The sequence below is a fragment of the Neofelis nebulosa genome, chromosome 17 (genome assembly GCF_028018385.1).
Source record: "Neofelis nebulosa isolate mNeoNeb1 chromosome 17, mNeoNeb1.pri, whole genome shotgun sequence".
Lineage (NCBI taxonomy): Eukaryota > Metazoa > Chordata > Mammalia > Carnivora > Felidae > Neofelis > Neofelis nebulosa.
In genome coordinates this window covers 29,043,517-29,061,128 of record NC_080798.1, presented here as the reverse complement: position 1 = coordinate 29,061,128, position 17,612 = coordinate 29,043,517, and the positions used below count along the sequence as shown (strand labels likewise).

The 17,612-nt window shown below is 39.7% G+C and overlaps 1 protein-coding gene across 7 annotated transcripts in view; it reads right to left on the bottom strand.

The window, feature by feature from the left end:
- Positions 1-1,100: 1,100 nt before the first annotated feature.
- Positions 1,101-17,612, bottom strand: part of CYLD (CYLD lysine 63 deubiquitinase) — a 64,948-nt gene continuing 48,436 nt past the window's right edge. For all 7 annotated transcript variants that reach the window (XM_058708265.1, XM_058708269.1, XM_058708270.1 and 4 more), the window contains 9 exons: positions 17,012-17,153; positions 15,629-15,751; positions 12,774-12,865; positions 11,826-11,892; positions 6,907-7,039; positions 5,594-5,702; positions 3,996-4,114; positions 3,503-3,719; positions 1,101-2,221 (listed from right to left, as the gene is read on the bottom strand). In XM_058708265.1, coding sequence (XP_058564248.1) covers positions 2,037-2,221; positions 3,503-3,719; positions 3,996-4,114; positions 5,594-5,702; positions 6,907-7,039; positions 11,826-11,892; positions 12,774-12,865; positions 15,629-15,751; positions 17,012-17,153 — 1,187 coding nt within the window. In that variant the 3' untranslated portion in view covers positions 1,101-2,036. The remainder of the gene's footprint in view (positions 2,222-3,502; positions 3,720-3,995; positions 4,115-5,593; positions 5,703-6,906; positions 7,040-11,825; positions 11,893-12,773; positions 12,866-15,628; positions 15,752-17,011; positions 17,154-17,612) is intronic.

Here is a 17,612-nt window from a genome sequence, read left to right as displayed (position 1 = left end):
CTGAAGGAAATGTCCTTAGAGATAACTGGCAGATGTGGCCCTGCCCCCTGGAAAGAGCCTCCATACGGGGTGGGGGGTGGAGGGAGATGGGGAGCCCCGGACGGCTCTTCTTCAAGTCTTCCGCCACAAGAGGCTGGGCAGGACATACCTTCTTGAGCTTGCATTTTAATTTTTATGGACAAGGAACTTTCTCTTCTTTTTTAACTGTTCAATTCATCTTGCCTAGGTAGAGATTCCTAGTCATTCCTCCAAATAATTTTTTCAAAAATCTCATTGATATGCTCATTCATCCATTTATTCACTCAACACCTATTTACTAACGGGTGACTGGACTTACAGAAGATCAGAGCCTCAGACATCGTCACCCCAGGCCCTTCCCTTAGTACCCAAGGGGGTACTTAGTACCCTGGGGGGCGGGCAGGGGCAGAGCCAGCCCCACAGTCTGGGCTCCTCACCCCCAAACCCCTGATTCAGTAGCCACCTCCCCACCCCACCCAAGCATTTAGCAAAACCACATGCAAAATGTATGTACTTTTTCATTTCAAAAATGAAAAAACTTACAAAATGAGTTTTTGTACCTTACTACAATTTATAAAGCTAATGAATATTAGCAAAATGGAATGATAGAACCAAAGCTAAACGAGACTTTAAAAAAAAAAAAGTAATTGCAGGGTTTATAAAGATGCTTTCCACTTTGTTTTGACATTAAATGTTTTATAAAGTCATATGCTATATACACATGACAACTTTTCTGTCTTTCTGCATGGTTAGGAAGTCTTTCCAGAAGGACAACAACGCCACAAAACGACACTCGAAGAAAACACAGACCATAGCACATTCCACAGCACTAACATTTATAATCTGTGGTTCTAGTCTACGACATCCACTTGGGGTCTAGACATACACTGTGGACATTAGCTGAGAAAACATCCATTTTCTACGTAATCAGAAGGAGGATAAAGCTGCTGCCAACATTTCCATAAAATATCATAACTGCCATTATCTCCTGCGCAATCAAACTGCATTTAGTGAGTAGACTGGCTGAGCTCACTGAAGTTCTGGACGGTCTTACCACAGGAGAGGTTTACACAGACAACACATCTCTTCAGGGAGGTTTTAATGAGTAGTCTATATTCAAATTTATTTTCTGATGGACCATATATTTGTGTAGAAATATATTTATCACCCCAATCCTTTAATAAAATGCATTGTGCCCGGTTCCATAAAATAGAGTTCCTTAACAACCCCCCCCCAAAAAAAACAAAACAAAAAACCAAAAAACAAAGAACCCCAAAACCTCTTAGCTGACAGTTACAACTATGAATGAAGAGCTTCAGTTGCTGTGCAGTCTAATCCCCAGGAAAATTACATCAAAAATAGACGTTTTATGACAAGATCACTTAGATCTATCTCAAAAGCAGAACAAATAGAAAACAACACCATGAATGGAATTTAAGTATTTTTCTGACCACTACTGCAGAAACACAGAAACTTGGCAGATTGCTGACATGCAGAAACCAGCAGTATACAGGAAAGAATTAACAAATCAAACTCAGTACGATTTTAATAACTGGATTGAAAGCAGACACTTAATAAAACCAAAATATTTCTTCCTCAAGGCAACCGTTAGCTAAAAGGAAAAATGATTTCATATCCTTGGTCCATAAAGAAGACACATTTATTTACATTCTCAATGGACTAAAAGAGGTTTTAAACTGTCACAATTAAAATTTTATGCTTCCAAAAATATCATATGATCAATGCACTTAACTTAAAGCTTCAGGGATTAATAACTTCATTTAGACTTCTTAAAAAACCAACACAAACATACTTTCTAGAGTGCAAAAGGCTTCTTATTAAATACTTCAGTAACACAAAAGCAATTTGTTTTTTAAACACGGGAATCCTTTTCTGAAGGATCATCACCACAAAGGCATCCATTGCCGGCAATGGATGCTGAACAAGACTGCCAGCTCAGGTAAAATGCAACACTAAAGCCTCGCATTCAGTTTCCGCCCCTGCCCAGATGACCCCACTTATTTGTACAGACTCATTGTTGGACTCTGGTACATGCACATGTACGCATCACAGAGAAGTCTTCGCGCACAGCCTTGGATTCTTCTGGAGTCCAAGGAGTGTAGGTCTTCCGGAGACATTTTCAAGTACTCTCCTACTTCCGGGCATGGGGTAACCTGAGGAATGTTGAAGCCATTCTGACCACCTACGGAAAAGAGGAAGAGCTCTATTTAGGGCAGTAAAGTTCTAAACCTTCTGCTGCCCTGACCTACCAAAGCAATTTTACAATTCTAAATTTAGGGAAGCTAACTTTCCAGATCAGAAGGACCTGGTTTCACTCCTGACTTTTAAACGCTAAAGCCTCTTTTTAACTCTTGACGGTTCTCATTTCTTGGGCTTGGAGAGGATTCTGGGGCCAACAGAATAAAGCTGGTAAAAGGAGGCAGATCCTGAGCAAAGTTCTAAACCCGCTTTGTAGGTTTGTCTGTATTCAGTTAGGGAACAGTGCCGCGTACACGTAAGCACGCATCCGCCTCCTCGCATCCCGTGTCCCTTCCCAGACAGAAGCACCCCCACACGTCTCACCATGCGATCATCCAGTTTAGAGCAGATCTAGCAAAATGAACACTATTGCACTTCCAAAAATTTTAAACCTTTTGCTTCACACGTCATTAGAGTGAATGAGAACGCCGGGGGGTGTGGTGCTAGGCGCCCCCCGAAAGCCTCTCCCGGCCTACCCTCCCAATGGCCTTTCCCAACGTCTCACATAGGGATGCTTGTCAGTTACAGTAGAGCCCCTGGTACTGTACGTGGGCTCGTTAACGCATCTGTTAAATAATGCCTATGCATCCCAGAGAAGGGCCTAGAAGGGGTAGCATGCTCCCCATTTGGGGAAGAAACACGTTACCTGCAGAATAGGCTGATTTTTCCAAAGAAGACATTTATTCTAGTCTTTGCTTTGTCATTTAGAAGACGACGTAGTTCAGTATAAAAAACATAAGCACTGAGGTCAGAAAGATGGCGTTAAATACAAACCATGTGACCTTAGGCACCTTAGCTTCAGCCTCAACAACAGAGAAAGAGGAGTGATCCCCATCTGCAGGGATTTTGTGGGAGACTCAGTGTGCTTCCCAGAGAGCTCGGCACATGGGCGCCCGATAAACGGTGACCATGGCTTGAACAGAAAATGGGAGGAGCGCGAAAGTAAAAGAAGACAAAGCCGAAAGTAAAACTTCTCAGCCGTAAAATGCGAATTCTAGGATTCTTTTTACAAAAATCACCTGTGTGTCAAAATATCACAACGATATTATTCCTTAGTTTAGTAATGCTGTCTATGCATTTCGAGACTGTCAGCCTGTGTCCCCAAGATACTTCTCGAAGGCTTTTCGCACACACTCTTCTACTACTCAGCACAGACGACCCACCACGAACTATCCCAGCGCAAAGGAGAAAAGGGCCACAGGGAGAAGAAAGGTATTTCAGCTACCATCTCGATCGGCCATGCTGTCAAAGAAGAGCCAGGCAGAGTCGTCCTTCCCGTACTTCACAAAAGCAACATAGTGGCTTGTTTCTATGCAGAGAACAGCAAACAGTTCCATCTTCTGGCAGGGGATGCAGCCGTGCCTCCAGTCCCAGTCGGGTAAATCTTTGGGAAGTGACACTGGGTTGTATTTATGGTTCAGTCTCTTGGGATGAAGGTGGACCTGAAACGGAACAGGAAGGGAATGTCGCTCACGGGCCGGACTCAGTATTGCCGGCGACGGGGCTCCACTTACCCTAACTGAATCCACCCCTGCACACAGCAACCGAGTACTTGTAAAAAGTCCACCAAGTAAACAGAAGACACGTAAACAATCCCACTGGATTATGAATTCAAGTTAATAAGGACTCTGAAAACTTTCCAAAAACCTGACATGTTTCCAACTTCAAATAATCTCCGATTTCAGAAGAGAACATCCATTGAGTGAAGTCACACTTACTTGGGTGTTGCAGGTTTTACAAAACTGCTTGATGTTTCCGGCTGAGATGTCGGGATCATCATAACACTCTCTACACTCGTACATGGCGAGCCCCCCGCAGATCCGGCACTGCCTGGGGGCTAAAGCGGTAGGGGCGAGAGAGGGGTCAGGGGGCCTTTAAACACGTATTCTCCCATTAAAAGGGTTAAAAGGAAAAGTATAAGCTTTATTAAGGACTTAGATTCAAACAGGTCTGTCCTTCCCGGTCCCCATAAATGTTACTGTATTCCTTGGACACAGGATATCTTTAAAGACATTTTCTCTGATCAAGTGACCATTTTTTATTTAAAAAAAATTTGTTTTATTACATTTATTTATTTTTGACAGAGACAGAGCACAAGTCGGGGAGGGACAGAGAGAGAAGGAGACACAGAATCCGAAGCTGGCTCCAGGTTCTGAGCCATCAGCATAGAGCCTGACGCGGGGCTCGAACTCACAAACCGTGAGATCATGACCTGAGCTGAAGTCAGATGCTCAACCAACTGAGCCATCCAGGTGCCCCTCAAGTGAGTGCAGGGACACCTAGATGGCTCAGTCAGTTAAGTGTCCAACTCTTGGTTTCAGCTCAGGTCATGATCTCACGCTTCGTGGGATTAAGCTCCATGTCGGGCTCTGTGCTGACAGTGTGGAGCCTGCTTGGGGTTCTTTCTCTCCTCTCTCTCTGCCCCTCCCCTGCTCACACTCTCTCAAAATAAATAAATAAATGTTTTAAAAAATTAAAAATAGTATATTCTAGGGTGTTTTCACATGATTAAAAAATGCCTACTGATGAAAATTCAAAGATACAGCAAAGTACAAAAAGAAAACTACAAACATCTACAATTTCAGTTAGCAAGAGGCAACCACTGTCCACACTACTGTGAGTTTTCTCCGATGACTGACTTATACCTCCATATTTACATAAACCGTGTGTGAGTGTGCGTGTGCGTGTCTCCTCTTATAGGAAGTATCAACATACTTACCTTTTCACTTAGCTTTACATCATAACCACCTTCTTACATTCTGGTCTTCACAAACATGAATTATAATGGCAGTACTCCATTGTACAGAGTCACGAAAATTCATTTAACTACTCTCCTCTCCTATTGTTTCTGATTTCTTAATCGTGTGACAATAAATACATTTGCATAGAGAATATTTACTTCCGTCTCTGATTATTTTCTCAGAATATCTAGGACCGAAAGTACTAGCTTAATATTTCCAGGCTCTTAAGATACTGAATTGCCTTTCAGAAGAACTGCGTCCTGTAAGACTCTTACTCATAATTAGTGAGACTGGCCTATTTCTGAAAAACAAACAAAACTGGGGTCCCTGGGTGGTTCAGTCGGTTAAGCGTCCGACTTTGGCCCAGGTCTTCATCTCGCAGTCTGTGGGTTCCAGCCCCACGTCAGGCTCTGTGCGGACAGCTCAGAGCCTGGAACCTGCTTCGGATTCTGTATCTCCCTCTCTCTCTCTGCCCCTCCCTCACTTGCTCATGCATGCGCGCGTGCTTTCTCTCTCTCTCAAAAATAAACGTTAAAAAATTTTTTTGAAAAACAAACAAAAAATCTTATACTTACTGTCTTCAAGTAAATCAGTTATATTTAATTCCAGGGAAGGAAAAATTTTTTTAAACAGTTTAAAGTCTTTTCCAAATCGAGGCATCTGAATAATGAGACATGATGGTGCCTAAAAACAAGATATATATATTTTTAGAATCAAAGTGCTGAAAAAAAATGTTCCCTATGAAACTGAAGCAGCCATGGCTGGCACCCCGGGGTGTGGTGCCGCCATGACATCGATGGCCTGCGAATGGGATCTGAGCCTGAAAGTGGAGCGTCAGGGCAGGGCACCAATGAGCTGCATATTTTCAGGATCCCTTCCATGGACACCCAGAGGTCAGGCAGTTCCACAACCCTGGGTCACTAAGAGTAAGATGACAATCTAACATTCTACTGTGGGTTTATATTTAAAATCAACGTTTTAGAAAACTTGTTTTGAGGGGCGCCTGGGTGTCTCAGCATCCGACTTCGGCTCAGGTCATGATCTTCCGGTTCGTGAGTTTGAGCCCTGCGTCGGGCTCTATGCTGACATCTCAGGGCCTGGAGCCTGCTTCGGAAAGAGACAGAGAGAGAGAGACAGAGAGAGAGAGACAGAGAGAGAGAGAGAGAGAGAGAGAGAGAGAGAGAGAGAGAGAGAAAGAGAAAGAGAAAGAGAAAGAGAAAGAGAAAGAGAAAGAGAAAGAGAAAGAGAAAGAGAAAGAGAAAGAGAAAGAAAGAAAACTTGTTTTGACAAGTACAATAAAGAAGCTGTTGTCACCGAAGGACACCATTCCTTGTATTTCAACAGATAACTGTAACTGTTCAAAGCTTTACCAGAACATTCTTTCAGAAACAAATACAATAAAAATGAACCACAAGCATGTACTACTAAGATCATGAAGATATTCAGTAAACAGCAGAAGAAAAATAATTTCTATCACTTGTTCATTAACAGACCAATATAAGTGAATTTGTCTCTTGTTGAAGGAAAAGTAAACATTCTTTTTTGATATACTTGGCTGATATGTTTACGTTAAATATTAAGCTGGGTAAAATGAATGACAATTTTTAAAAAATCGTAAGTCTTCCCTTTGCTTTAAATACTACTTAAAAGTTTTCAAGTTACAAATTAGTTTTATATTTTCTTTGGCACCAAAAATCCAAAAAGTTCAATCTTAATTCTAAGACGTTTTCTACAAGGACACAACTGAAACTCTGAACTTTTTTCTTTTTTAATTTGTGTTTTGCTAACCGTTTGTGTGTTCTCAATGGGGCAAGATTAACAGTTATCGAATCTAGTAGTAGTCTTAAAAATACCAAGGACTGTCACATAAAATACGATCATCACTAACCTCTGCAAACTTCAGGTTACTGTTGATAAAAGACCATTCTAACAATTGCTGAATTGTAGGCACTCCAACTTTCTCATTTTTTTCCATGAAAATTTGATAGAAGTAACAATCTTGCACTTTTTGACCTGCTGATCTAAAAGCACACAGGAAAAAACCATTTATTTACAAAATGCTTAAATGAGAATGTGAAGCTGTCCCAGCAGCATTTGAGGACAGAGGACGTATGAGGTTGCAGGTGTAATCCTGGGTAGGCGGAACACCAGGTGAAAGACAGTAATTCAGGTTAAGTGTACTTTGCATAAAACCTTCACAGTGAGTTCTTACTTCAGGTTTCATATTCAAAAGTTCCCGTAGTGATCAGCAGAAAAATAAGGGAATACCATGTGCAGTCAAAGAAGCACTGTATGAACACTAATAACCAGAAGCTAACTTGGTTTCAATGTATCAGTCCACATCTAAAAATCATTTTTAATCGACAATCCATTAAACTATTGACTGAGTGTTTAAAAGTTAAACTGCATTTAATGCTTGAAACAGGAAAACAAACTCTTATATATCTGAATGGGGCAGACCCTCGAAGTCCTTCTAGACCAAACTTTTCATTTCTGAAATGAAGGCCTGGAGATCTAGGGAAAAATAATCATTGCTTCCCGGCAACTTAAAGCAGCACTACGTGTGGCAACCAGGTGCCCTACCAACCACTTATTATTCCTTCCACGAAAGCATGCTGTCTCTTTAGACGGTCGCTCATTTATTCAACAAAGGCCAAGTAAGCTCCTTCCATGCGCCAATCACAGTGTTACCATTATATTAAACATTTTGCTTTTACATATTTTACTAGAGAATGCCATTAGCCTTTAAAACGAACTCTACCAAAAGGATCAATTATCTTTAAGTGTATGATTTATCTTTTCAGCAGAATTTCTGGGTACAGAATTAGCCTACTTTTAGCTAGATTTCAAGTTTTTATAGAAAATTACTAACATGGTTTTCATAATGAAACAGCTATTCAGAGACAAACCTTCAGAAACCCTCAGTTTTCCAAAGCAACTTACACCTGAAATAAACAAAACTTATTTGTTAACAAATCCAGGAGATTCATGAGAACCCACCACAAATAAACACAAATGATAATCAAAAAACCTGAAGGTTATGCTGTTATCGGTATTTTAATTGGTTGTTGATGACTGTAGGAGACCAGCATTTTTCTGTGAAAGCCAAAAGCATAAAAAAATTTTACAGGGAACAGGAAAAAAAATAAGACAGGAAACTAAGAAAGCATAAAGCAGCAGAGGTCAGTAGTCGTGAGAACTTGAAATAGTAACGGTGACAAGGAAGGAGAATCGTGGTTGATGGGAACCCACATTGAGAGAAGAGAGCCAGAAGTGACTCTGTAAGACCAACAGCTTTGTGATATTGAAGCAGAAGGCTTAGGAGCCTGGGTGGAGGCTGGGGAGGGGAAAAAAAAAAAAAACAAACCCAGCAAGCACTCAAGTCTCATTACTGTAGTTTTAGAAGGCTAAAACCCTAGAGTAATTAGCTGGTCATTAAGACACACAAATACAAGAATGACAAGAAAGCTGGTGCTATTGTACAACACTGCAAATTTAGATTGCTTGTTTTCCACTAAGAAAATCTAGAAGCAGAAGGGTACAAAGGTTACAATAGCCTTAGAATAAAACAGACATCGACGGAGAAGATAAAAACATTCGTGGAATTGTAGGATATCGGTCTGTCTACCTTCACAACACAGACCTTAATGGGTAGCCACTAAAATTCTTTACAGGTTCTGGGTTATCTTGCACTGTGGAATAGAATATATCTGTGTAATAAGAATACCCAGACCATGTTCTATAATGAGAAGTACTCGGTAACACAACCTGACAATTGTCCTGTATCTTCGCTTCTTGTTGCCGATTTGATTCCATTACTTTTCTTGGCACGCTTCACCTCCGTGCCCTATCCTCTCGTTGGTGGCTATGATTTTAGTTTCACCTTCTCTTTAACGCCCCACACAGAATTAGTCACCATGACCCCTACTATCATTACCATTGTTTTTTGAGTATGAAGGCTTAGTTTACCCACATTTACGACCTTGGCTCGTCCTTGTTTCTTGCATACTACTCCTTTATTCTAAATTCAGCTTGGACTTACTACAGTACATCCTGTGATAAGTCACTGAGTTAGACAATTCAGTCCTGGTTCTTCTAGCTCAGGAATTCTGTGCATCTTTCTTCTTAGAACTTAAGTCTGCCCCCAATTCTGGGAAACCTTCAGTTAGTAACTATCAAACTACTTCTTCTTCCCCATTCTCTCTCACGTCTCCTTCTAGAACTGCACTAAGAATCTGTCTTCCATGTCTTTTATCCTCTCTCGTTTGCCAACTTCTTTTCCCTTTGGGCTACATTCCAGGTACTTTCTTCAGATTGATCTTCCAAATGAGCAATTCTTTCTTCAGCTGTACATACTGCATTCAGTGACGTACCCCCCTCCCGGCCATAAAGGTATATATGTGGAGATAGACATTTTTAAAGCTCTGTTTCTGGGAATTCTATTTTTGTTTATTTGATTATGTTGGTTATCAAATCCGCATTTATCCCCCTGGGTAGCTAAGTCCTTTGCCACTTCAGTCCTCTAAGACTACCATGCAGCCTCTCAGACTGTTCCACTATTTCAGATTTTACAGTAATCCTCCCCTTATTTGTTACATCAGCTGACTCCCCACCAGAAAGGGGTACACAGGTGAAGAATGACACTTGGAAAAGAAGGGCTAACATTTAAAGCATCTTTTTATATCTTCTTATGATCTTTAAACCAGTGATTCTCCACATGAAGAGGCTGCTGAAGGGGAAGGGGAACAGTGACCCCTTCAAGGGGTGTCAGAACTTTCCAGAGCCCTCTTCAAACTGCACAAGACCTTCAAGCACTGAGATGCACTCCTACATGTGTCTGGCCCTCCTTACCCTCTGAGAATCATAGCTGTCTTCATCCTAGGTTATTACCAGAGTCTATTACATACCTAGGGTGTGTTAGGCTACCAAAAAAAAAAAAAAAAAAAAAAAAAAGAAAAGATAACTGTTTTGATCATCTGAAATTTATTTCTTCAAGAAGAAAAAGTGACTTTTTTCTCCCAAATTGCCTGTTAGATTTCCTATATCATGTATCAAACACAGCTTTCTTTCCTCATTTGTGTTTGAAAGCTGACTTATACTGAAATTCTATTTTTGAGCTTTCTATTCAGGTCTGTTGATCCACATTTCTACTTTTATATAGTATCACACTGTTTTATGTCTATTGCTTTGCCTTAGAGCTTTTAATAGAACTCTTTTTTAAAAAACCTTCAAACTTCAATGTTTTCACCCATTTCATCCTGTAAAGAACTCTAAAGTCACTTCACTGAGTTCAAAAAAAAAAAGTTAAGATCTTGCTTATGTGCAAGTGATTCTACAAAAATTAACATCTTTAAGTAATTTAATATTTTTACCTGGAATACAATCTTTTTTCCCTAATTAATCAAATCACCTTTTAGCTCTGTGATGGGTTTTTAAAAACCCATCTCAATAAAATTGATTTCTCGGCATTTTGTACTTTTATGAAGTATGAAAGTGTCCCTTTCTCATATTTGCTAGAAGACATATTGAAGTGCTATTGATTTCTCCATGATTGCTCTCTACATGGTCAAATTACAAGGTTTTTTGTCAATTCTAGCAGTTTCTGAACAATTCTCTAGGATTCTCTAGGTGTTCATATAGCTATTACCATCTTTGAATAGATAATAAATATGTATTCTTGACGTTTATGTATCATGTCTTATTTCATTAGTTAGAACTTCCAAAACAGTATCAAACTGTAACTGTGGTATTGTCCTCCTTCCCTTCCTTCTCATCCATCAATTCAACACTAGCATCAAACAACATCACTTAGGACCCAAAGATAAGTAAGAGTATTTGTCTGTGATTAGCTCTTAGGGAAGTAAATAGTAAATCAGCAAGACTTTTTTTTTTTTTTTGAAATGTTTATTCATTTTTGAGAGGGAGAGCATGAGCAGGGGAAGGGCAGAGAGAGGGGCAGGACAGAGGATCAAACGGCCTCTAGGCTTCGGTGAGCCCAACATGGGTCTCAAACTCACTAACAGTGAGATCATGACCTGAGCTGAAGTCGGACACTCAACCGACTGAGCCACCCAGGCGCCCCAATGAGCAAGATTTTCAACAGAGAAACCCAAGCTACACTGTAAAAGGGTCCAGCATGTACACTGTGAACATGAAACCATCCACAAAGTTCATCCATTTAGAATATCTCACTAAGAACCTGGGTGCATCAGATTCAAGACTGTCATTCAAGACAGAGGAGAAAAAAAGGTAAGTTACAAAACAGGGAACAAGAGAGCTACTATGAGGCTAAATTAATTCTCGTGAGTGATAGATAGTCAAAACCATATTCTCGTGGTATCTCATTGGGTTAGAATAAGATTCTCTCTTGTCTATGGACGTACCACCCTGAACGCGCCCGATCTCGTCTTATCTCGGAAGCTAAGCAGGGTCGGGGCTGGTTAGTACTTGGATGGGAGAATAAGATTCTCTTAGAATCTTTAATTTCCCTTAGAACCTTTCATTGATTAAATTATAAGATACGTTCAGATTTATAAGAAAATGATTTGCAATGATATTACTAGGGTTAAAATTAAAAGCACAAATTTACGCTGGATTCATTCTTCCAGTTAAGTATGATACTATGGCGAGGACAATGATCAAATTAATTAAATAGTTAAATTAATTTGCATTGTAGGAACCTAGCATATTAAGATTCCTAAACAAATACAATATTATGTAATCACTAAAGAAATCATTTCTATGGAATGACAGCAGAGAAAATGAAGACTATTTTTTCCAATGCTTCCGTAATAATTTAAAAGTTACCTTATTTTTAACAATGGTTCTACCCTTAAAATATGATGAAACAGGATATTCAAGAACTCTTCAGGATCTAGAAGAAAATAAAAACTCAAGTCACAGAAAAAATTTTTAATTATTCTTTCATAATAGTTATATTCTTATTCTGACTTCATTTTCATAATCAATTTGTTTTAATTAAAAGCACAGTTCTCAAGTTTTCCTGCCTATGAAAAACATAAAGCGTATTTAAATAATTATGATAAAGTACGACAGTCTAATTTTGTTATAACTTTACTGCATATGAAAAGGTATAATAATTCATGTATAATGAAATCACCTTAATTTCTTCTGAGGGGGTAAGTAGAATAAAACTGGAAATGTAACTTTGTTTTTTTCCTGTGAGTTAACGAATTATCAAGTCTCTTAACATTACAGCTGGTGACAGTGTGCTGCTTACATGTTCACAGTCAGGAGCTGAATCTCTGAGCAAATCCATTAGCTCAGAATAGATTAAAATATGGTCTCTGACCATAAGCTTCATTCCAGTTAGCCATTTTTTGACTCCCTTTATAACAAGAAAAGCTACCTGGAAAACTGGGGACAGACCCAATGCAACCCTTCAGCACAGAAAGGGAAACAATGCCAATATCACACTGGAAGGAAAGAAAAAACCTATTTCTTCCCTTAAGGTCCTGCAACTAGACAGCTTCCCATGTATCACTCACTTTTAGAAGAGGTAAAGCATTTTACAAAAAGGGGACAAAACTGCACAGCCCATAGAAACTAATATTACACTGTATGTTAACTAACTGGAATTTAGGTAAAAACTTTTTTAAAAACGCACATCACATGGAAAGGAAGTTCTAGTTTAAAAATAAAACCCCCAAAGCTACAGAGACACACATTTCCACCAATAATTTAGCATATGCTTTCAAGTTATTTTGAATGCATATCCTATAAATTAAGAGTCACCTTTTTCTTCCGAGGTAAATCCTGATGCAGCCTCAACTTTTTCAAGTATTTTCCTCAGTTTCATAATCTTTGTTGCACACACATATCCATATCTACGTGGATAACAAACAATTAGTACTGGCATATACATTAAATTAGTATAGCACTTTTGATAATCACATTCTTCTATAATTCCAACATGTCATACATAAATTAATAGGCTAGACAATTATTTTGAAAATCACAATTACAGGCTACTTCTTGACGCTTGCAAGTTAAAAATCTAGCATCAGAATTATCCCAGACACTAACTACTATGCCTTAAAAACAGCTGTCATATACTAATACAGAAAAAGCATTTTTACAGTACAATGATTGGTCTTTTATTGATTATTTTTTTAAATTTTTTTAATGTTTATTTATTTGAGAGAGAGAGAGAGAGAGAGAGAGAGAGAGCGAGCATGAGTGGGGGAGGGGTGGAGAGAGAGGGTGACACAGAATCCGAAGCAGGCTCCAGTCGCTGAGCTGTCAGCACAGAGCCCTATGCGGGGCTTGAACCCATGAATTGTGAGATCATGACCTGAGCTGAAGTCAGACTGAGCCACCAGGCGCTGCCCCCTGCCCAAGACTGGTCTTTTAATACTATTTGCTTAAGAAAGCAAAGCATTTACTTTAAAAAACAACTTAAAGAGAGAGTCCTTTTAATACTAAAGGCCAAAAAAGCCACCAAAGGGAATGGCAAAGGGCACTGATAAGAAACTATTGAAGGTGTGCCATCAAGCCGGTCATCACGTGCATGAGTGCATGACATTTTCTCTCATCTTTGTCTGAATACAGGACACATTTAATACATTCAGGTTAATCCCTGACAAAATTCTATGCTAAAAACGCCTTCAGAAGAAACCTTAGAGGCCACCACATGTTTAACGAGAAAAATGGGGACTAGCTAATCTTATATCCATTTTGTATATTGACTCTTCACTCACTCATTAACCCTTTGCAACCAACATATACTGGGCACCTACCACTTATACAGTAATCTAACCTGTCAGCCTCTGGGAATACGAAAAGAATAAGGTGGAAAAAAAGGATCTCTGCCTTTGAGAAGCTTGAAATAGAGAGAGCAGGGGTTTCAGTTCCAAATAAAACCATTCAGCTATAATACAGGTACGAACACTGCAGACACAGGGAATCTCGATCACAACAAGGTCCTTGCTGTGGACAGGGCGACAGAGTCTGGTTAATCATGATTCTCAACTGGACGGACAACAGTATCCAAGTAATGTCTATTGATGGACTTAGGGTATCTGGGACGGAAGGAAGGAAGTGGTAACATGACTCAGTTTTGGATTTGATCTGTCTTGTTCCATTATCAATTACTTGGGGAAGGAAACGGAGGGTATATTTAAAAATTTGCATAAGATAAAATAACTGATGTAAAAATCAAGCCTCATAATTATCTTAAAGGGTAAAAAAAAAAAAAAAAAAAAAAAGTTATTTTCACCATTACAGAATGTAAAGAAAACAAAAGACAGAAGTAGAGAAATTTATTCCCTTATAATTTACTTTCTTCGCCATGTTACATAGTAGGCCATTCTGAATGCTCTTTATAGTTCAGTATTTTGCATGTTTTCATCAAAATCTTGTATCAAACAATTCTTTAAGTTTTATTTATTTGAGAGAGATAGCAAGTGAGCATGAGAGAGGGAGAGGGAAGAGAATCATAGGCAGGCTCCATGCTGCCAGCTCAGAGACCAATGTGGGGCTCAAACCCACGAACCGTGAGATCATGACCTGAGCCAAACTCAAGGGTCAGACACTCAAGTGACTGAGCCACCCATGCACCCCTCAAACTCTTTTAAATTTTAATTGTTAAACGATAAAAATGTGCCACAAGACTTAAAAATTCATCTTAATATGGACTTTAAATTCCATAGGTGGCTCTCTATATTCCTGAGTGAACAGATGTCTTTTATAATGTATGGCCCTAACTTCATAGTTTAAATTTTACAATGTGGCATTATCATGTATCCCTGCTACCACCACTTATGAAAAGTCTTTACTTAATGTCTTATTACTTGTGCCTGTATCATTACAAATTGCTTTCAGTGACCAAAGACATATTTATAATTCACAAACTAGGAAATGACCAAAAACATCATTTTTTTAAGCAATGTACAGGGAGGCCTAAATGGATTCCTTTAACCAAGAAATGTGTTAATAAAATACACCTCATCTGTTTCCAACACAAGAGTATTCAACACTAGCTATTCTACAAATTAAAATTTTCTATGGGGCATCTGGCCGTCACTTGAGCGTCTGACTCCTGATTTTGGCTCAGGTCATGATCAGGGTCATGGAACCAAGCCCCATGTCAGGCTCCACGCCGATTCTCTCTCCCCCTCTCTGCCCCTCTCCCCTGCTCAAGCCCTGCCTCTCTCTCCCTCTCTAAAATAAAATAAAAAATTAAATAAAAATTTCCTTTGCTCCTTTTTTTTCCAGATAAAATTAAGTTTAAGAAGCCAGACATGCGAATTAGACCAGAGGGTGTACTGTTAGGCACACGGCTGGAATAAGCTCGAGCAGAAGACAAGTACTTCTTATCAGCTTTTCGAACCTACTGCAATTACTAAATTGTACTATACTGTACCAAAATGGTTTCATCATTTAATGGCAAACACTATGTGCTACACCGTGACCAGATGGGAGAAATTAAATAAGACAGTAAAGGTTAAAAATCTGTAAATGCTTTATCGAGGGAACGAATTTCCACCCATCCCTTAATAAATGAAAGCAGGTGTGAATTACTTATTGTACCAAACAACAGAGCACTGGACACCATCGAAAGGCAAAACAATTCTGGGTCTTCTGCTTACATTCTCAGAGGATTCACGATTTCCGTCCTCAGTAGCTCTTGCGTTTCACTATAATATTCTACATCATTCTTTTCTTTAGGTCTAAGTAGCACAGTGTCCAGGACAGAACTAAAAGCAAACAAGCTGTAAAATAAAAGGAATAGTTTTCCTTATTCTGTACACGTTACGTTTGGGGACACAGATACTAAAAAGAATGTAACGAGAGAAAAAACAACCAAGTCTGGAGAACAAGGAACCTTACAAATTCGTGCTTTTCGTTAACACAGGTACCAAAGACACCTGCTAAGGTTCCTGTGGTTCAATCAACAGGGGCTAGAGATCCTTCCATGTTAAAAACACCAATCTTGAGAAAGCACAATATAGACTGACCGTGTTAAAGGATAAAAATAGGCCTTAAGAATATTAAGAGAACTTCTTTGCAAAAGCTGAAAAGGGGCCTACAAATCTGAGTCAAAGTCGACACCCAACAGAGGAGGAAGTCGGGAACTACTTCTCAAGGCACGCACACATACAATGACAACCTACACTAGATATCACACTACTCTCTCCCTGCAGCCCTTTGCAGAAATATAAATTTCTTTGAATGCCAAAATCACTTGTGAGCGACTAACAGCAGTGACTTGCTGGGACCAAAGAAAACGGAAATTTGGCTGATACAAAATTTGTATCACGAAATCTAAAAAGGACTGCATCAATTCCGTAAGGCTTGTTTTGTCCACACACTGAAGAGACGGACAGTATCCTGCCCAATAGCCCACCATGTTGATTCTTCTTCCCACTTTTAAAATGTTAACACCCCAATTAACTTCCTAATTCTTACAATGTGGCTGTATAGACCTGGCCACTTATGCTCAACTAAACTGGCAACGTACGTGGTTCCGTCTCAGCGTAAAAATTCTTGTCACATTAAGTCGTTGGACTTTGGAATCAACTACGTATACGAGGGCATCTGTGCTTCTACTGAAAGTAATTCTTTAACATAAAGTTGCCTTACAATTGCCTCCACCTAGCGAAGGAAGCAAACACTTCTTCCTTACGCAAACACATAAGCAGCCAATGACTTATCAAGTCATGTTGTCTGATACGTGACAAAGATACTGTACTCAGTCTTCAGTTACACGGTTTCCCAGACACTCTCAGAATATCTGTCCCACCTATAACACTATCGTTCTTACTGATCATTCGCCACATTACTTTTATATTAATTTGCTAATACGAGCACCCTGGGACGATGTTCAGTAGCTTCCAAGGGTATACAGTGAAATGTAAACCTCCCTTTTTCCCTGTTCTCCAGCCACCCAGTTTCTTTACTCAGAGGCAGTTAGCGGCTCCTCTCACGCACACGCACGTGCACACGTGTCTCCGCGCTAATTTGAAACTTACCAGAATAAGGTTGAGTCTAAGTAACAAGAATTGTAATGACCCTGGATACCCTTCTTCTTTCCAATCATTATCTCTAAACCTTCTTTTTCCATTTTGGGTGGGGTATTTTCTTCCACTACTTCACTCAAGTAGCCTCCGAATGCTGCCAACATAAAAATGAAAATGAAAAGCATCCTTTTCGACTACTACACCATGTACTCTGATGGACTTCTTCGTTTTAAGATACATTTTTGTATTGTGAGGCAAAATCTGTTTCCCAACTTAAAACTAAGTTAGAGGTGGGTTTGGTTTCATGGTTCTTCAGCGTGGCCAGTGACAATGGTGTTGTTCATTTTCAATCTCACTTCTTCCACCGCTTAAATTTTTTTAGTTTTTTTCAATGTTTATTTATTTTTGAGAGAGAGAGAGAGAGAGACAGAGTGCGAGTGAGGGTGGGGCGGAGAGAGAGAGGGAGACACAGAATCCGAAGCGGGCTCCAGGCTCCGAGCTGTCAGCACAGAGCCCGACGCGGGGCTCGAACCCACAAACCGCGAGATCACGACCTGAGCCGAAGCCGGACACTTAACCGACTGAGCCACCCAGGCGCCCCACTTCCTCCACC